Raw genomic sequence first — 21,899 nt, forward strand, 5'->3', positions numbered from 1 at the left:
GATGTGCAGCCTCCACACACTGACACTACATGAGGTGTGCAGCCTCAACTAGACGAGATGTGCAGCCTCCACACACTGACACTACATGAGATGTGCAGCCACCACACACTGACACTACATGAGGTGTGCAGCCACAACTAGACGAGATGTGCAGCCACCACACACTGACACTACATGAGATGTGCAGCCTCAACTAGACGAGATGTGCAGCCTCCACACACTGACACTACATGAGATGTGCAGCCACCACACACTGACACTACATGAGATGTGCAGCCTCAACTAGACGAGATGTGCAGCCTCCACACACTGACACTACATGAGGTGTGCAGCCTCAACTAGACGAGATGTGCAGACTCCACACACTGACACTACATGAGATGTGCAGCCACCACACACTGACACTACATGAGATGTGCAGCCACCACACACTGACACTACATGAGGTGTGCAGCCACAACCAGACGAGATGTGCAGCCACCACACACTGACACTACATGAGATGTGCAGCCACAACTAGACGAGATGTGCAGCCACCACACACTGACACTACATGAGGTGTGCAGCCACAACCAGACGAGATGTACAGCCACCACACACTGACACTACATGAGATGTGCAGCCACAACTAGACGAGATGTGCAGCCACCACACACTGACACTACATGAGATGTGCAGCCTCAACTAGACGAGATGTGCAGCCATCACACACTGACAATACATGAGGTGTGCAGCCACAACCAGACGAGATATGCAGCCACCACACACTGGCACTACATGAGATGTGCAGCCACAACTAGACGAGATGTGCAGCCACCACACACTGACACTACATGAGGTGTGCAGCCTCAACTAGACGAGATGTGCAGCCATCACACACTGACACTACATGAGGTGTGCAGCCACAACCAGACGAGATGTGCAGCCACCACACACTGACACTACATGAGGTGTGCAGCCACAACTAGACAAGATGTGCAGCCACCACACACTGACACTACATGAGGTGTGCAGCCTCAACTAGACGAGATGTGCAGCCATCACACACTGACACTACATGAGGTGTGTAGCCACAACTAGACGAGATGTGCAGCCACCACACACTGACACTACATGAGATGTGCAGCCACAACCAGACGAGATGTGCAGCCACCACACACTGACACTACATAAGATGTGCAGCCACAACTAGACGAGATGTGCAGCCACCACACACTGACACTACATGAGGTGTGCAGCTACAACTAGACGAGATGTGCAGCCACCACACACTGACACTACATGAGGTGTGCAGCTACAACTAGATGAGATGTGCAGCCACCACACACTGACACTACATGAGGTGTGCAGCCACAACCAGACGAGATGTGCAGCCACCACACACTAACACTACATGAGGTGTGCAGCCGCAACTAGACGAGATGTGCAGCCACCACACACTGACACTACATGAGGTGTGCAGCTACAACCAGACGAGATGTGCAGCCACCACACACTGACACTACATGAGGTGTGCAGCCACAACTAGACGAGATGTGCAGCCACCACACACTGACACTACATGAGGTGTGCAGCCACAACCAGACGAGATGTGCAGCCACCACACACTGACACTACATGAGGTGTGCAGCCGCAACTAGACGAGATGTGCAGCCACCACACACTGACACTACATGAGGTGTGCAGCTACAACTAGATGAGATGTGCAGCCACCACACACTGACACTACATGAGGTGTGCAGCCACAACTAGACGAGATGTGCAGCCACCACACACTGACACTACATGAGGTGTGCAGCCACCACACACTGACACTACATGAGGTGTGCAGCCTCAACTAGACGAGATATGCAGCCACCACACACTGACACTACATAAGATGTGCAGCCACAACTAGACGAGATGTGCAGCCACCACACACTGACACTACATGAGGTGTGCAGCTACAACTAGACGAGATGTGCAGCCACCACACACTGACACTACATGAGGTGTGCAGTCACAACCAGACGAGATGTGCAGCCACCACACACTGACACTACATAAGATGTGCAGCCACAACTAGACGAGATGTGCAGCCACCACACACTGACACTACATGAGGTGTGCAGCCACCACTCACAGACACTACATCACTACATGAGATGTGCAGCCACCACACACTGACACTACGAGATGTGCAGCCACAACTAGTCGAGATGTGCAGCCACCACACACTGACACTACATAAGATGTGCAGCCACAACCAGACGAGATGTGCAGCCACCACACACTGACACTACATGAGGTGTGCAGCCACAACCAGACGAGATGTGCAGCCACCACACACTGACACTACATGAGATGTGCAGCCACAACCAGACAAGATGTGCAGCCACCACACACTGACACTACATGAGGTGTGCAGCCTCAACTAGACGAGATGTGCAGCCACCACACACTGACACTACATGAGGTGTGCAGCCACAACCAGACGAGATGTGCAGCCACCACACACTGACACTACATAACATGTGCAGCCACAACTAGACGAGATGTGCAGCCACCACACACTGACACTACATAAGGTGTGCAGCCTCAACTAGACGAGATGTGCAGCCACCACACTCTGACACTACATGAGGTGTGCAGCCACAACCAGACGAGATGTGCAGCCACCACACACTGACACTACATGAGGTGTGCAGCCACAACTAGACGAGATGTGCAGCCACCACACACTGACACTACATGAGGTGTGCAGCCACCACTCACAGACACTACATCACTACATGAGGTGTGCAGCCACCACACAGACACTACATAAGATGTGCAGCCACAACTAGATAAGATGTGCAGCCACCACACACTGACACTACATGAGATGTGTAGCCACAACTAGTCGAGATGTGCAGTCACCACACACTGACACTACATGAGGTGTGCAGCCACAACTAGACGAGATGTGCAGCCACCACACACTGACACTACATGAGGTGTGCAGCCTCAACTAGACGAGATGTGCAGTCACCACACACTGACACTACATGAGGTGTGCAGCTACAACTAGACGAGATGTGCAGCCACCACACAGACACTACATGAGGTGTGCAGCCACAACTAGACGAGATGTGCAGCCACCACACACTGACACTACATGAGGTGTGCAGCCACAACTAGACGAGATGTGCAGCCACCACACACTGACACTACATGAGGTGTGCAGCCACCACTCACAGACACTACATCACTACATGAGGTGTGCAGCCACCACACAGACACTACATAAGATGTGCAGCCACAACTAGATGAGATGTGCAGCCACCACACACTGACACTACATGAGATGTGCAGCCACAACTAGATGAGATGTGCAGCCACCACACACTGACACTACATGAGGTGTGCAGCCTCAACTAGACGAGATGTGCAGTCACCACACACTGACACTACATGAGGTGTGCAGCTACAACTAGACGAGATGTGCAGCCACCACACAGACACTACATGAGGTGTGCAGCCACAACTAGACGAGATGTGCAGCCACCACACACTTACACTACATGAGGTGTGCAGCCACCACATCACTACATGAGGTGTGCAGCCACCACACACTGACACTACATGAGGTGTGCAGCTATAACTAGACGAGATGTGCAGCCTCCCCACACTGACACTGCATAAGGTGTGCAGCTATAACTAGACGAGATGTGCAGCCTCCACACACTGACACTACATGAGGTGTGCAGCCACCACACACTGACACTACATGAGGTGTGCAGCTATAACTAGACGAGATGTGCAGCCTCCACACACTGACACTACATGAGGTGTGCAGCCACCACTCACAGACACTACATCACTACATGAGGTGTGCAGCCACCACACAGACACTACATAAGATGTGCAGCCACAACTAGATGAGATGTGCAGCCACCACACACTGACACTACATGAGATGTGCAGCCACAACTAGATGAGATGTGCAGCCACCACACACTGACACTACATGAGGTGTGCAGCCTCAACTAGACGAGATGTGCAGTCACCACACACTGACACTACATGAGGTGTGCAGCCTCAACTAGACGAGATGTGCAGCCACCACACAGACACTACATGAGGTGTGCAGCCACAACTAGATGAGATGTGCAGCCACCACACACTGACACTACATGAGGTGTGCAGCCACCACATCACTACATGAGGTGTGCAGCCACCACACACTGACACTACATGAGGTGTGCAGCTATAACTAGACGAGATGTGCAGCCTCCACACACTGACACTACATGAGGTGTGCAGCCACCACACACTGACACTACATGAGGTGTGCAGCTATAACTAGACGAGATGTGCAGCCTCCACACACTGACACTACATGAGGTGTGCAGCCACCACTCACAGACACTACATCACTACATGAGGTGTGCAGCCACCACACAGACATGTCTAGCTAGGTGTAATGACTATGTCCTCCTGTGGACTCTCACCTGCCATGCTCTCCTCATCAGATGACAGTTGTAGTCCTTCCAGTAGCAGCAGAGTGTTCAGGATCTGGAGGTCAGACTTTCCATCCTCTGTCTCTGCAGGATTCTGGGCGCCAGCTGTGAATGAGGGGCTCATCCTCACATCTCCTTCCATGACACCAGGATGGGCTCCAGGTCTGCTTGGTTCTGGTGATGCTGCAATTGTACAGAATCGGGTGTAGAGATGCGAGTTCTGCAGGTCAAGGAGGAGGCGGCTAGGACTGTGATCACACAGGAGCCGGACTACTTCCTGCGCTGTACTTGTAGTGATCGTCATCTGGAGGAGAGCGAGAAGATCCTGCATCAGAAGGAAAAGAATGGGGTGATGACAGGAGATGGAGGGTGCTCAGGTAACACACACTGATGCCCCAAACCAGGCTGTTTAAATGCTTTAGGTGCTTTTATTCCTTCTTATATTTTAGTAATTCATTGATCCAAGAAAGGACTAATAGCTAAAATGTATAGAATTAGTGTCCAAAATAATGTGCACAGTGTCAGAGTAGTTCTCTAGTAAATGCTGCATTAATGTCCTGATGATTAGTATCCCGGGCACAAACAGAGCCGACCTTCATTTATCCAGGTGCTGACGGAATCACTGATGTGCTGAAACACAAATCTCCTCCAATGTCAGGAGCCCGTTCACGCATATGCAGCCACTGAGCCAAAGTGTCACGCTGTGACTGTATTCAGAAAGCTGTCCCTAGAACTGGGACCCTAACTATCCATGTCCCAGGGGTACTCTTGAAGGTAGAGAGGCCCGAGTCTCCGACCTTACTATGCTCCTGTTATACCCTGATTTGTCCCCTCCCTCACCACATGAGGCATGGGACAGAAATGCACGGTAAAGAAGACACAAAGACAAAACAGGGATAACAGAAAACCTCTAGCATACAAAAGCATTAATCAACAATAGGAAGGAGGATAAGGACAGGAAGGAATAAACTAAATGGGAACAGGGACCAGGAGATAAACAAACACGTACTACAGGAAACCACAAAACACTACTACAACAACTCTATTCCAACCACTTAGTTTTAGCACACAGCACAGGAAGACAAATCTTTCACTGGCAGGGACAAGTGGGTCAGATCAGTTTAAATAGTAACATAGCAACAGTTAGCGAGGCTGAAAAAAGCCATTTGTCCATCCAGTTCAGCCTATATTCCGTCACAATAAATCCCCAGATCTACATCCTTCTAAAGAACCTAATAACTGTAAGATACAATATTGTTACTCTCCAGGAAGACGTCCAGGCCTCTCTTGAACCCCTCTAATAATAATAATCTTTATTTTTATATAGCGCTAACATATTCCGCAGCGCTTTACAGGTTGCACACATTATCGTTGCTGTCCGCGTTGGGGCTCACAATCTAAATTCCCTATCAGTATGTCTTTGGAATGTGGGAGGAAACCGGAGAACCCGGAGGAAACCCATGCAAACTCGGAGAGAACATACAAACTCTTTGCAGATGTTGTCCTTAGTGGGGCTTGAACCCAGGACTCCAGCGCTGCAAGGCTGCTGTGCTATCCACTGAGCCACCGTGCTGCCATACCTTTACTGAGTTCGCCATCACCACCTCTTCAGGCGAGGAATTCCAGATTCTCACTGCCCTAACAGTAAAGAATCTTCTATGTTGGTGGAAAAAGCTTCTCTCCTCCAGACTCAAAGAATGCCCCCTTGTGCCCGTCACCTTCCTTGGTATAAACAGATCCTCAGCAAGATATTTGTATTGTCCCCTTATATACTTATACATGGTTATTAGATCGCCCCTCATGGTTATTAGTCGTCTTTTTTCTAGACTGAATAATTGTGCTAATCTCTCTGGGTATTGTAGTTCCCCATACCCTTTATTAATGTCGTTGCGCTCCTTTGTACTCGCTCTAGTTCCATTATATCCTTCCTGAGCACCGATGCCCAAAACTGGACACAGTACTCCATGTGTGGTCTAACTAGGGATTTGTACAGAGGCAGTATAATGCTCTCATCATGTGTATCCAGACCTCTTTTAATGCACCCCATGATCCTGTTTGCCTTGGCAGCTGCTGCCTGGCACTGGCTGCTCCAGGTAAGTTTATCATTAACTAGGATCCCCAAGTCCTTCTCCCTGTCAGATTTACCCAGTGGTTTCCCGTTCAGTGTGTAATGGTGATATTGATTCCTTCTTCCCATGTGTATAACCTTACATTTATCATTGTTAAACCTCATCTGCCACCTTTCAGCCCAAGTTTCCAACTTATCCAGATCCATCTGTAGCAGAATACTATCTTCTCTTGTATTAACTGCTTTACATAGTTTTGTATCATCTGCAAATATCGATATTTTACTGTGTAAACCTTCTATCAGATCATTAATGAATATGTTGAAGAGAAGAGGTCCCAATACCGACCCCTGCGGTACCCCACTGGTCACAGCGACCCAGTTAGAGACTATACCATTTATAACCACCCTCTGCTTTCTATCACTAAGCCAGTTACTAACCCATTTACACACAATTTCCCCCAGACCAAGCATTCTCATTTTGTGTACCAACCTCTTGTGCGGCACGGTATCAAACGCTTTGGCAAAATCGAGATATACCACGTCCAATGACTCACCGTGGTCCAGCCTATAGCTTACCTCTTCATAAAAACTGATTAGATTGGTTTGACAGGAGCAATTTCTCATAAACCCATGCTGATATGGAGTTAAACAGTTATTCTCATTGAGATAATCCAGAATAACATCCCTCAGAAACCATTCAAATATTTTACCAACAATAGAGGTTAGACTTACTGGCCGATAATTTCCAGGTTCACTTTTAGAGCCCTTTTTGAATATTGGCACCACATTTGCTATGCGCCAGTCCTGCGGAACAGACCCCATCGCTATAGAGTCCCTAAATATCTATATATATAATTGTCTAAGGGTTTTTCCGTCAGTCTGTCTGTCTGTCTGTCCTGGAAATCCCGCGTCTCTGATTGGTCGAAGCCGCAAGGCCTCGACCAATCAGCGATGGGCACAGCGACGATGATGTCATAAAGGACGTAGACATCCCGCGTCTCTGATTGGTCGAGGCCGCCAGGCACAGCGACGATTATGTCATAATGGTTGCCATGGCAACAATGATGTCATAAAGGTTGCCTCGACCAATCAGCAACGGGCACAGCGACGATGATGTCATAATGGTTGCCATGGCGACGATGATGTCATAAAGGTTGCCTCGATCAATCAGCGACGGGCACAGTCTGCCGCGAATTCTGGAATCATCATTGTTCATATACTACGGGGACATGCATATTCTAGAATACCCGATGCGTTAGAATCGGGCCACAATCTAGTAAGAAATAATGGTTTATCTATTACATTACTTAGTTCTCTTAGTACTCGTGGGTGTATGCCATCCGGACCCGGAGATTTATCTATTTTAATCTTATTTAGCCGGTTTCGCACCTCTTCTTGGGTTAGATTGGTGACCCTTAATATAGGGTTTTCATTGTTTCTTGGGATTTCACCTAGCATTTCATTTTCCACCGTGAATACCGTGGAGAAGAAGGTGTTTAATATGTTAGCTTTTTCCTCGTCATCTACAACCATTCTTTCCTACACGTTCACTTATGATTCTTTCACTATTGATATAGTGGAAGAACAGTTTGCGATTAGTTTTACTCTTAGCAATGTGCTTCTCTGTTTCCTTTAATTAGTTTTTTAGATAAAGTATTTTTCTCCCTATAGTTTTTTAGAGCTTCAATGGTGCCATCCTGCTTTAGTAGTGCAAATGCTTTCTTTTTACTGTTAATTGCCTGTCTTACTTCTTTGTTTAGCCACATTGGGTTTTTCCTATTTCTAGTCCTTTTATTCCCACAAGGTATAATCCGCTTACACTGCCTATTTAGGATGTTCTTAAGGTACCGTCACACATAACAATGTCGTTAACGATATCGTTGCTTTTTGTGACGTAGCAACGATATCGTTAACGAAATCGTTATGCGTGACAGCGACCAACGATCAGGCCCCTGCTGGGAGATCGTTGGTCGCTGGGGAAAGTCCAGAACTTTATTTCGTCGCTGGATCTCCCGCTGACATCGCTGAATCAGTGTGTGTGACGCCGATTCAGCGATGTCTTCACTGGTAACCAGGATAAACATCGGGTTACTAAGCGCAGGGCCGCGCTTAGTAACCCGATGTTTACCCTGGTTACCATTGTAAAAGTAAAAAAAAAACACTACATACTTACATTCCTGTCACGTTCCTCAGCATCAGCTTCCCTGCGTCCCCCAGTGTCAGCGCCGGCCGGCCGTAATGCACAGCGGTGACGTCTCTGCTTTCCGGCCGGCGCTTACACAGTGCAGGGAAGCTGACGCTGGGGGACGCGACAGGAATGTAAGTATGTAGTGTTTTTTTTTTACATTTACAATGGTACCCAGGGTAAACATCGGGTTACTAAGCGCGGCCCTGCGCTTAGTAACCTGATGTTTACCCTGGTTACCCGGGGACTTCGGGGTCGTTGGTCGCTGGAGAGCTGTCTGTGTGACAGCTCTCCAGCGACCAAACAGCGACGCTGCAGCGATCGGCATCGTTGTCGGTATCGCTGCAGCGTCGCTGAGTGTGAAGGTACCTTTAAACATTTTCCATTTAATATCTGTATTCTTATTTCTGAGGATATTGTCCCAGTCTACCAGATTAAGGGCATCCTAAAGTTCAGTGTTTTTGTGACTCCCTACAAGTCCCCCTAGTGAAAGACAGGTGAAACTGTACAATATTGTGGTCGCTATTTCCTAGATGCAGATTTGTTGTTCTGTTTATTAGACAGTATTAGGTGTAAAAGTGCTGCTCCTCTGGTTGGATTCTGCACCAATTGTGAAAGATAATTTTTCTTGGTTATTAGCAGAAACCTGTTGCCTTTATGGGTTTCACAGGTTTCTGTTTCCCAGTTAATATCCGGGTAGTTAAAGTCCCCCATAACCAGGACCTCATTGTGAGTTGCAGCTTCATCTATCTGCTTTAGAAGTAGACTTTCCATGATTTCTGTTATATTTGGGGGTTTGTAACAGACCCCAATGAGAATTTTGTTACCATTTTTCCCTCCATGAATTTCGACCCATATGGACTCGACATCCTCATTTCCTTCGCTAATATCCTCCCTTAAAGTGGACTTTAGACAAGACTTTACATAGAGACAAACCCCTCCTCCTCTCCGATTTTTACGATCCTTTCTAAACAGACTGTAACCCTGTAAGTTAACTGCCCAGTCATAGCTTTCATCTAACCATGTCTCGGTTATTCCCACTATGTCAAAGTTACCTGTAGATATTTCTGCTTCTAGTTCTTCCATCTTGATTGTCAGGCTTCTGGCGTTTGCGAGCATGCAGTTTAGAGGATTTTGTTTTGTTCCTCCTCCCTGTGGATTGTTTTAGAAATGTTCTTACCTCCCTTCTGAGTATGTTGTCTTGGGTCTTCTTTGCTGCACCTCACATCCTTCATCAGTATATTTTCTGGCTTCATGTTCGAGTCTAACGATTTTCTTTCTGTCCCCTCTTCTTCTAGTTTAACGCTCTCCTGATGAGTGTAGCGAGTCTTCTGACGAATGTGTGTTTCCCAGGTTTGTTGAGGTGTAGTCCGTCTCTGGCGAGGAGTCCATCGTACAAGTAATTCACACCGTGGTCCAGGAATCTGAATCCTTGTTGTCTGCACCATAGTCTTAGCCAGTTGTTCACATCAAGGATCTCGTTCCATCTCCTGGTGCCATGCCAAATAGGAGGAGGTAATGACCGGATCATAAACAGCTGAAATGGAGCTGCGTGTTTGTGGCCAGCATGGATTGAGTTTGTTCTGGTGCTAAAGAGGTCCCGTTGTTAACCTATTTAGCACCAGAAGAAACTAAATCCATTCAATATGGGACACAAATCACACTATCTCTAAAGAAGACCTGCGATTCATTACCCAACGTGACTGTCTAACTCCAGGTTTTCCATGGGGACAAGACACACTTCTGACAGTACTTCCCCTCCCTTTCTATGCGGAGCCACTGGACCCTCAGGACTGCATTTATCCGGATGGACCGTATGAAAGGACCAAATTAGTTTACTGTCATTAACCTCAGATGCCGGTACCCACATCCTCAGGACTATACCCTTTCCAGTGCACCAAGTATTCTTGCCACCTGAAACTCCAATTTACCGTCAACAATAATCAATGGCGATGGCAGTGAGGGGGATGGCTCCACAGACGCTACATATTTTTTTCAGAAATGACCTATGGAAAATGTTCTGGATTTTAAGCGTTAGAGAAAGCTCAAGACAAAAGGCCACAGTTAATTACGGTGACCACCTTGTAAGGACCAATGAACCTAGGACCTAATTTCCAGGAAGGAATTTTCAGATTAATATTTCTTGTAGACAGCGATACTAAATCATTCACACCCAGGTCCAGACCTGACAAACGTTTCTTATCAGTCTTGTGTTTCTATCTGTCCCCTCTGATCTTTAAGCTGTTCTGAATCCCTTGCCATACAGATGAGAGTGATGAAGAGAATCGTTCCTCCCTAGGAACCTCTGAAGACCAATCCTTACTGAAGGTAAAGACCTGCCGATGGAAGCCATATGCACCAAAAAAAGGGTGACTTATCAGTGGACTCACTGCATTGATTGTTTTAGGCAAACTCAGCGAATGGTAGAAAAGATGAGCAATCCCCCTGGTTATCTGACATAAAACACCCGAGGTTTGTCTTCAGACTTTGGTTTAGATGTTCAGTCTGACCATTAGCTTGAGGATGAAACACCGAAGAAAAGGATAGATGCATCCAAATGCAGAGACTAAAATGCCCTCCAGAATTTAGATACAAACTGGGTCCCCCAATCTGACACCATATCGGAGGGACCCCATGATGCTTCACGATATCAGTGACAAACACTTGAGCCAGTGTCTTGGCATTAGGGAGAGCAGGTAAAGCAATAAATTGAACCATTTTACTGAACCTATCCACCATAAGTAAGATAACAGTATTACCAAAGGAGGAAGGGAGATCTGTAAAAAAAAAAAAAAACATGGATAAATGTGTCCATGGCTAGTCAGGTATGGTTAGTGGTAGAAGACGCCCAAACGGATGAGTATGCAGGGTCTTAGAATGCACACAAACATTACAGGAAGATGCAAAGTTGACTACATTACGATGTAACCTTGGCCACCAAACACGATGAGAAAGGAGGTCCGAGGTTGCTTTACTACCTGGATGACTAGTGAGAGACGAGCTATGATTTGCCCCGAAAACTTAAGATGCAGATGCAATGGTACAAATAGTTTCCCTGAAGGACAAGCAGGGGCGTCCCCATGAGCCTTCAATACCTCTCTCTCCAGCTGAGAACACACAGCAGAGACGACCACCCCTTCTTGTAAAATAGGGACAGAGTCATAAGAAAAACTACATCCAGGGAAACTGAGACAAATCATCAGCTTTGACGTTCTTAATCCCAGGAATGTAAGTGACAATAAGATTAAACCTGGTAAAGAACGAAGACCATCTAGCTTGTCTAGGATTAAGACGTTTAGTGGATTCGAGATACAACAGATTTTTATGATCAGTAATGACAGTGACAGGGGGACTGCCCCTACAAAAAGTGACGCCACTCCTCAAAAGCCAACTTAAGCTTTTTTTTGGAAGTGCATTGAACAACAGCAAGGTGGATTGCAGCAGAGGGGAAAAAGAAAAAAAAATCTATAAATCTTCAGCTTAGCGAGAGTGAGCGAGCTGAGTGTGACCTGAGCGTAAGTGTGAACGGCGGTAAGTGTGAACGGCGGTAAGTGTGAACGGCGGTAAGTGTGAACGGCGGTAAGTGTGAACGGCGGTAAGTGTGAACGGCGGTAAGTGTGACTTGTGATTCAGTGACTTTGGAGTCAGGGAGTTTCCAAGGGAGGAATTACTGAATTATTGTCTGTGTTTTATTAATACTTTGCATTGATTTTTTAATGTTTCTGTCTGGTGCAATCTCCATTAGGAAATGTGCTCCACTCTTGTTAATGCCTCCAGTGCACATCTTGCCACATGTATGCAGTCCTTGAGCAGCCGATCGAGGGTGCACACTGCTGTGCGAGATGTGAGCACGTTGTGCATTTGGAAGCCCAGATTCTGAATCTAAATGTGCAGCTGGCAACACTGAGATCCATAGACAATATGGAGAGGAGTCTTCTGCTCACGGAGCAGACGCTCAATGGGATAGATGAGGGGGGGATGGTAGGATGGAGCTGCAGGATGGTGAAGCAGCAAGCTGGGTGACAGGAAGCCGGGTAGAGGGAAGAGTGCCAGGGAGGCTAGTCCTGATCTGTTGGCAGATGAGGGGGGTGCCAGTACAGGAGTAGCACTGCTGCAGCCAGGCATGTCCTCTGAAAGCCAGAGGAGTGACTGCTCCAGTAAGGAGGGAAATAGCAGGGCAGGCCAGACAGGTGCTGGTAGTGGGGGTCTCCATTATTAGGGGAACAGATAGGGCAATCTGTCACAAAGACAAGGATCGTCGGACGGTGTGCTGCCTACCTGGCGCTCGAGGCATGCTGTGATTTCACTCACAAGTGTAATACGGACGAGAAAAAAACAGATGATAGGAGCTGCCCCATAGATTAACATTGGTCTGAGTGCTGTGCGATTTTTTTATTTTTCTCCGCTCTACAGAACAAACTGTCGCGTTCTTTCGATCTGATCGCAATGAAGGAGAGTGAGCTGGAGAGACTGACCAAAGAAGTGGCCACCAGGGAGGAAGAACTCCAGAAGGGGAAGTGCCACGCAAACAGCCTCACAAGGGAGGTCGACATCTTGAAAAACCGCTCTGACTCTCAGGATGAGAAGATCAAATGCTATATCCAAGGAGGTGAGACTTCGCTCTTCCAGTGCCTGGTAGAGGAACCAGAGGACGTGCGGGAAGCCTGTGCCAGCGAGGCTGTGCATGAGGCATTTAGAAAGGCGGTGGAAGCATAGAGTGTAAACTGGGCACCAGAGTCTAAGCAGTTCGTTATACTGTCGACTAGGGAAGTCACGGTGAAGCGGGTGGCTATCCTGAGTGACATGCACCTACACTGTCTTCTCATGAAACAGAGGATCTTGATGAGGAATGAGGAAGCCACCCGACATCTGAAGAATGCAAAGAAAGCTCAAGGTCGATTGGAATTACACCATGTTCCAAATTATTATGCAAATTACATCTTTCTCTGATTTTCCTAAATGGTTGGTGCAAATGACAGTCAGTCTAATAAAAGTCATCACCCGTTAGATTATACATCGAATTTTATTGAAGAAACCTCCCAATGATAACAGTATAATCTCCAAAATGAATAAAATCCCACAATGCACTGTTCCAAATTATTAGGCGCAGTAGAATTTCTAAGCATTTGATATGTTTTACAGAACTGAAAAGTCTCATTTGTGGAATTTGCAGCATTAGGAAGTCACATTCACTGAAAAAAAAAGGCTATTTAACTCCAAAACATCCTAACAGGCCAAGTTACATGTAACATAGGAGCCTTCTTTGCTGTCACCTTCACAATTCTTGCCTCCATTGAACTTGTGAGTTTTTGGAGAGTTTCTGCTTGTATTTCTTCCCTCCCAGAGCTGCTGTTTTGATGTGAACGGCCTCCCACCCTCATAGATCTTGTGCTGGATGATTCTCCAAAGGTTCTCTATAGGGTTGAGGTCAGGGGAAGATGGCGGCCGCACCATGAGTTTATCTCCTTTTATGCCCATAGCAGCCAATGACTCAGAGGTTGCTTTGCAGCATGAGATGTTGCATTGTCAGCATGAAGATGATTTTGCTCCTGAAGGCACGTTTCTACTTTTTAGACCATGTTAGAAAGTTGTCAGTCAGAAACTCTATATACTTTGCAAAGGTCATTTTCACACCTTTGGGAACCTTAAAGGGCCCTACCAGCTGTTTCCCCATGATTCCAGCCCAAAACATGACTCCTCTACCTCCTTGCTGACGTCGCTGCCTTGTTGGGACATGGTGGCCATCCACCAACCATCCAGGGTTGCTCGACACTCATCAGTAAACAAGACTGTGTGAAAATGAGTCTTCATGTATGTCTGGGCCCACTGCAACTTTTTCTGCTTGTGAACACTGTTTAGGGGTGGCTGAATAGTAGGTTTATGCACCACAGCAAGCCTTTGAAGGATCCTACACCTTGTGGTTCGAGGGACTCCAGAGGCACCAGCAGCTTCAAATAACGGTTTGCTGCTTTGTAATGGTATTTAGGCAGCTGCTCTCTTAATCCAATTAATTTGTCTGGCAGAAACCTTCCTCATTATGCCTTTATCTGCATGAACTCTGTCTGTGCTCTGTTTCAGTCACAAACCTCTTCACAGTATGATGATCACTCTTAAGTTTTCGTGAAATATCTAATGTTTTCATGTCTTGTCCAAGGCATTGCACTATTTAACGCTCTTCAGCAGAGGAGAGATTATTTTTATTTCCCATATTGCTTGAAACCTGTGGCCTGCTTAATAATGTGGAACATCATTTTTAAGTAGTTTTCCTTTAATCAGAATCACCTGGAAAACTAATTATCACGTGTTTAAGATTGATTTCAGTGATCCATTGAGCCCTGAGACACAATACCATCCACAAGTGTATTTGAAAAACAAAAAATTAAATCTTTATGACACTTAAATCAAATTTGCATAATAATTTGGAACACAGTGTAGTGGAGGACAGCGTCCCAGAAATCTGATGAGAAATATCATTGGGAGACTTGGAAAAGTAATGGAGGAGATTGTAGTTAAGTCGGGTGTGGCGAGTGTGAGGATTACGGCTGATGACGAAGCCCAGGTAGCTGGTGAAGATGGGATGGTTCCAGTCTTCGTTGTCGGATCAATGGAGAGCCGTAACAATATCCGAGTACTCCTTGAATATCGCTTGGCATACTTAAGAGAGGTAGAGCAGCTAAGACTTGACAAGCGGCCGATCAAAAAAGAGCTGCAAAAAATTCAAAGAAGATAGCGGCCACTTTCAACCCGAGGTCTAGAGAGACGAAGGGGTTCCCTAAAAGATGGAAGAGTTAGAAGTAGTGACTCCTCTGTCAGCTCAGGGCTGAGTGCCCTAGCCAGGAGACTCCGTAGCGGTCGTGGGAACAGAGAGTCATGCCAGACAGAAGGAATGGGGCCAAGGGAATCGCAACACCGTACTGACCGCAGGGGATGGGGGTGGTCCGACAACAGGGCAACCCTATCAAAGGAGGGGACGGAGTCAGATAACCTACTGTTCCAAGTTCAATGACTAAGCCCGATTTTGATAGACGGGTTTACTTCCAAAGGCGACCGAGAAGGGTCTCAAGTCAGGTAAGGGAAGGTGCCAAGCCCCATGGCTTTAGGCAGAGGGGGGGAGGTATGTAAGGAGGCTAATGGCCGCGTAATCAATGAGAGGTATGTGTCACAGGGATGGCTGCTCCCTGTGATGTAACAAGGAGTATTTTCCTTTAGTGCGCGTAAGCACTATGATGTTGTTTAGTGCACCTGGGTCTGAGTTGCGGATAGCTATGAGAAATGGTCGGGTCTGGCTACCCACATACCTCACCTGTGGGTGTGTCTACGGCCTACATAATGAAAGCTGTTGTTTGGCACAAAGTCTGTGTGTTGGGAGGGAGAAGGCCTTCTGTGTGTGTGGCTCCAAACCGAGGCTGAGTACTGGACATTATTCCAGCTTGCGTGCCCACAGGCCTGGAGGAGCAGAGCTCTGCTTTTCACTTTTGTACTTTGTTTTGTCTGATCTAAAAGCTGTTTACTTTCTGTTTTTGCTTCTGGGTTTATGAAGCAATAAACCCACATGAACTTTTAAAGGAACAAGCCTCCTGTTTTCCTCCCATTGCACCCAAGTGAGTACAACCCCTACACATTATATATGGTGCATTGTATTTTATACGGCTTCTGATGTATAATAGAGTATGTCATAGAAAATATTAAAAATCCCCGAGGTCCCTCATATCCTCCCTCCCTTTTTTCTTTCATCTACCAGTTGTCTTGAGGAGACAAAAGATGGATTAATTTATGTAAAATGGCAGTGATAGAGATGTGAAGCAGATTAATTAAAATGTGAGGATTCCTCTTTAGACCCAGGTAACTGAAGAGGATGTGTATTGTCCCCAGATAGAGACAGGAAAAGTCATTAGGTTTTAAGGGGATCAAAGAACATCTGACACCATTTCCAACTAGCCATGGTCACGACAGTACAATAAGAGGGCAGACAAACAGACATTGAGTTCCCATGAGAAAATATGGAATTTTGGATTTTTTACACATCCAATATTAATGGGATATGCATTGTTGGCACCAGGATAACTAGGCAAAAATACCCATATTTTTCTCATAATTATAACCCCCACCAAAAGGCCCCAAATCCATAGGGGTCATATAACCACCAGCAGCTAGGCCATGTTTTTCCTGATAGAAAAGGTGACAACATGCTCAACCTTCTGTGATCGTTATTACATAAATTGGGATTTCCTAAAATTATGAAGGGCTGAGTCCAGCCCACAACCGGGCCCTAGTGAGGTCATCACAGTGGGGTGTGTGGGTGGGACTCAGGGTCTGATAAAAGATCAATCCCAATTATCAGCAGTGTTCGCACAAGAGAGTTACATATCGTGTATGCAGGGGCCCTGTTTATCGACAGACCAATCAAATCGCTCTTGATATAGAAGGGTTACTATTATTGCTAGAATGTGTTTAGTCATGATGCAGTAGTCTGGTAGTCTCCTCTTCAAGGAGACTATACTTCTTATCATATATGTTCTCAATAGTCAGCCACAACATGTTCTGGGTATGTGGAAAATAAAGGTTAGCATGACCCAGGGTAACAGTGGGGGCTACATGAGTTACATTTGTTGTAAATGGTATAAAATTCTGCCTTGCTCCATTACATCAGATAAAGTGACTTTTCTCACAGAACATGTGTGCAGTTTCCTTTTTCTCCAAGCGCGCTTGAAAATTACGGGTGTAACCTCCTGATTTGGCCTCACTGGTGATCTGGCATGTCTGATATTGGGTCAGAACGCAAACAGCTACAACAGTTTTGGCGCCCGAACGGGGACCGTGGTAACCAGCCTATTCAGAATCCGTATGTGGGAGCTTCCTGGGAGATTGGACATGCAAAACACAGCTGCAGCAAGGTGAGAAATTTTATTCTTACACACTGTTTAACTTGCAATCTCTCTGGGTCTCTCCATATCTCTGTGTAAAGGCTGCGAACATGGTTCAAAGAACCTACATCACCAGTGAGTTTTGTGCTTTGTCTGTTTATGTCCGGATGAGAGTTGAATAATAGAGTAATAAGATAATAATTGTCATCTGTAATATTTGTCAATATACTAATTGGTTGTATAATGCAGAGCTGGGACAGACTCTGCGCAGTTTTGTTGTTTTGTGAGCTTCCTATAATGCTCCATATATAATCAGCCCCATATATGATGCTCCATTGTATGATCGGCCCCTATAATGTTCCATATATAATGGCCCCATATTTGATGCTCTAGTGTATGATGGGCTCCATATTTCATGCTTGAGTGTATAATGGGCCCCATATATGATGCTCCAGAGTATAATGGACCCCATATATGATGCTCCAGTGTATAATCAGACCCACATATAATGTTCCATATATGATGGGCCCAATATATGATGCTCCTGTGCATAATGGGCCCCCATACATGGTGCTCTAACCATCAAAAAAAAGAAAAAATGAAATACTCATCTCTCATCGCTGGTCACTGCTCTGCCCTGAACTCCTCAGCGTCACTGTCCTCCGGCTCTCTGCACTGTGACTGCTCAGGCAGAGAGGGCACCGATGTGACGTCATCATACCCTGTGACCTGAATGTCAAAGTCAGGAGACGCGGAAGACACTGCAGCAATGGAGATGGGAGAGGCAAGTATCACAAGTGCCGGGGCCCAGAACAGGCGGGGGCCCACCAGTAGGTGCCGGCACAGACATTGGGCCCCCATAGGCCAATGTCCCTGACAGCGAGCGGGCCCCCTCACCTGCTTAGGGCCCTGGCACTTGCCCGGGTACGCCGGGTGCGGCGTTAGACCCAGTGATTAGAGGGACTCCTATGTGTGTCCATGCTGTAAGAGCTGCTGTATTACTGCTAGGCATGTGAGCTCACACTGACTTTTTCCTTTGACAATTTACACCTCACATGACATTAATGCCATACTCTCACAAGTTCAACCAAAACACCTGTCTATGGCCAGACAGCTCAGATTTGAATGTGCTCTAATACTAATTCCTGAATACGTCACCCTCAAAAGATATAATGTTCTGAATCCAGCCACTCATCTGCGTGTGGATTCAGAAAAGGGGGAATTGTTGACAGCGTTGGCAGGTGAGGAAGAGTACTTTGACATGACGCAAGAACATGACTACATAGGAACTGATGAGTCAGAAGACAGTGGGTTTTACACATGAAAAAAAAAACCTGATCCTAATGCAGATTTTGAGGTTTTTATTTTTGTAGATGGCTCCAGATAGTACCAGGATGGGAGATTCTACACTGGATATGCAGTAGTATCCTCACATGAGGTAATCCGAGCTGAACCACTCCCTCCTCACATGAGGTAATCCGAGCTGCACCACTCCCTCCTCACATGAGGTAATCCGAGCTGCACCACTCCCTCCTCACATGAGGTAATCCGAGCTGCACCACTCCCTCCTCACATGAGGTAATCCGAGCTGAACCACTCCCTCCTCACATGAGGTAATCCGAGCTGAACCACTCCCTCCTCACATGAGGTAATCCGAGCTGAACCACTCCCTCCTCACATGAGGTAATCCGAGCTGCACCACTCCCTCCTCACATGAGGTAATCCGAGCTGCACCACGCCCTCCTCACATGAGGTAATCCGAGCTGAACCACTCCCTCCTCACATGAGGTAATCCGAGCGGAACCACTCCCTCCTCACATGAGGTAAAACGAGCTGAACCACTCGCACCTCACATGAGATAATCCAAGCTGAACCACTCCCTCCTCACATGAGGTAATCCGAGATGCACCACTTCCTCCTCACATGAGGTAATCCGAGCTGCACCACTCCCTCCTCACATGAGGTAATCCGAGCGGAACCACTCCCTCCTCACATGAGGTAATCCGAGCTGAACCACTCGCACCGGACATGAGGTAATCTGAGCTGAACCACTCGCACCTGACATGAGGTAATCCAAGCTGAACCACTCCCACCTCACATGAGGTAATCCGAGCTGAACCACTCCCTCCTCACATGAGGTAATCCGAGCTGAACCACTCCCTCCTCACATGAGGTAATCCAAGCTGAACCACTCCCTCACATGAGGTAATCCAAGCTGCACCCCTCCCTCACATGAGGTAATCCGAGCTGCACCCCTCCCTCACATGAGGTAATCCGAGCTGCACCCCTCCCTCACATGAGGTAATCCGAGCTGCACCAGTCCCTCCTCAAATGAGGTAATCAGAGCTGCACCACACCCTCCTCACATGAGGTAATCTGAGCTGAACCATTCTCTCCTCACATGAGGTAATTTGAGCTGAACCGCTCCCTCCTCACATGAGGTAATCCGAGCTGAACCACTCCCTCCTCACATGAGGTAATCCGAGCTGAACAGCTCCCTCCTCACATGAGGTAATCCGAGCTGAACCACTCCCTCCTCACATGAGGCAATCCGAGCTGAACAGCTCCCTCATCACATGAGGTAATCAGAGCTGCACCACTCCCTCCTCACATGAGGTAATCCGAGCTGCACCACTTCCTCCTCATATGAGGTAATCCGAGCTGAACCACTCCCTCCTGACATGAGGTAATCCGAACTGCACCACTCCTTCCTCACATGAGGTAATCTGAGCTGAACCACTCCCTCCTCACATGAGGTAATTCGAGCTGCACCACTCCCTCCTCACATGAGTTAATCCGAGCGGAACCACTCCCTCCTCACATGAGGTAATACAAGCTGAACCACTCCCTCCTCACATGACGTAATCCGAGCTGAACAGCTCCCTCATCACATGAGGTAATCCGAGCTGCACCACTCCCTCCTCACATGAGGTAATCCGAGCTGCACCACTCCCTCCTCACATGAGGTAATCCGCGCTGAACCACTCCCTCCTCACATGAGGTAATCTGAGCTGCACCACTCCCTCCTCACATGAGGTAATACGAGCTGAACCACTCTCACCTCACATGAGGTAATCCGAGCTGAACCGCTTCCTCCTCACATGAGTGAATCCTCTCTGCACCACTCCCTCCTCACATGAGGCAATCCGAGCTGAACAGCTCCCTCATCACATGAGGTAATCAGAGCTGCACCACTCCCTCCTCACATGAGGTAATCCGAGCTGCACCACTTCCTCCTCATATGAGGTAATCCGAGCTGAACCACTCCCTCCTGACATGAGGTAATCCGAGCTGCACCACTCCTTCCTCACATGAGGTAATCTGAGCTGAACCACTCCCTCCTCACATGAGGTAATTCGAGCTGCACCACTCCCTCCTCACATGAGTTAATCCGAGCGGAACCACTCCCTCCTCACATGAGGTAATACAAGCTGAACCACTCCCTCCTCACATGACGTAATCCGAGCTGAACAGCTCCCTCATCACATGAGGTAATCCGAGCTGCACCACTCCCTCCTCACATGAGGTAATCCGAGCTGCACCACTCCCTCCTCACATGAGGTAATCCGCGCTGAACCACTCCCTCCTCACATGAGGTAATCTGAGCTGCACCACTCCCTCCTCACATGAGGTAATACGAGCTGAACCACTCTCACCTCACATGAGGTAATCCGAGCTGAACCGCTTCCTCCTCACATGAGTGAATCCTCTCTGCACCACTCCCTCCTCACATGAGGTAATCTGAGCTGCACCACTCCCTCCTCACATGAGGTAATACGAGCTGAACCACTCGCACCTCACATGAGGTAATCCGAGCTGAACCGCTTCCTCCTCACATGAGTGAATCCTCTCTGCACCACTCCCTCCTCACATGAGGTAATCTGAGCTGCACCACTCCCTCCTCACATGAGGTAATCTGAGCTGCACCACTCTCTCCTCACATGAGGTAATACGAGCTGAACCACTCCCTCCTCACATGAGGTAATCCGAGCTGCACCACTCCCTCCTCACATGAGGTAATCCGAGCTGAACCACTCCCTCCTCACATGAGGTAATCCGAGCTGAACCACTCCCTCCTCACATGAGGTAATCTGAGCTGAACCACTCCCTCCTCACATGTCGGTGCAGGAGGCAGAGTTCAAGACAACTCCCTAAGAAAGCGACACTCAGGCCTCTCTACCCATTTCAGAGACTGCAGACTGGCTACATACAGCTACCCAGGTAGGAGTGTGTGAAAAATGTCCTAGTATGTGTAGATCTCTTCTCTGGTTGGCTGGAAGCCTATCCGGTAAAATGTGCAA

At 47.4% G+C, this 21,899-nt stretch overlaps 1 protein-coding gene across 1 annotated transcript in view; it reads right to left on the reverse strand.

Moving 5' to 3' along the window:
- LOC138681015 (cullin-9-like) overlaps window positions 1-21,899 on the reverse strand; it is a 253,108-nt gene that overhangs the window by 155,592 nt on the left and 75,617 nt on the right. The window contains exon 7 of the mRNA XM_069768204.1: window positions 4,473-4,806. Within this exon, the coding sequence (XP_069624305.1) occupies window positions 4,473-4,806 (334 nt within the window). The remainder of the gene's footprint in view (window positions 1-4,472; window positions 4,807-21,899) is intronic.

This window comes from Ranitomeya imitator, chromosome 5, assembly GCF_032444005.1.
Source record: "Ranitomeya imitator isolate aRanImi1 chromosome 5, aRanImi1.pri, whole genome shotgun sequence".
Lineage (NCBI taxonomy): Eukaryota > Metazoa > Chordata > Amphibia > Anura > Dendrobatidae > Ranitomeya > Ranitomeya imitator.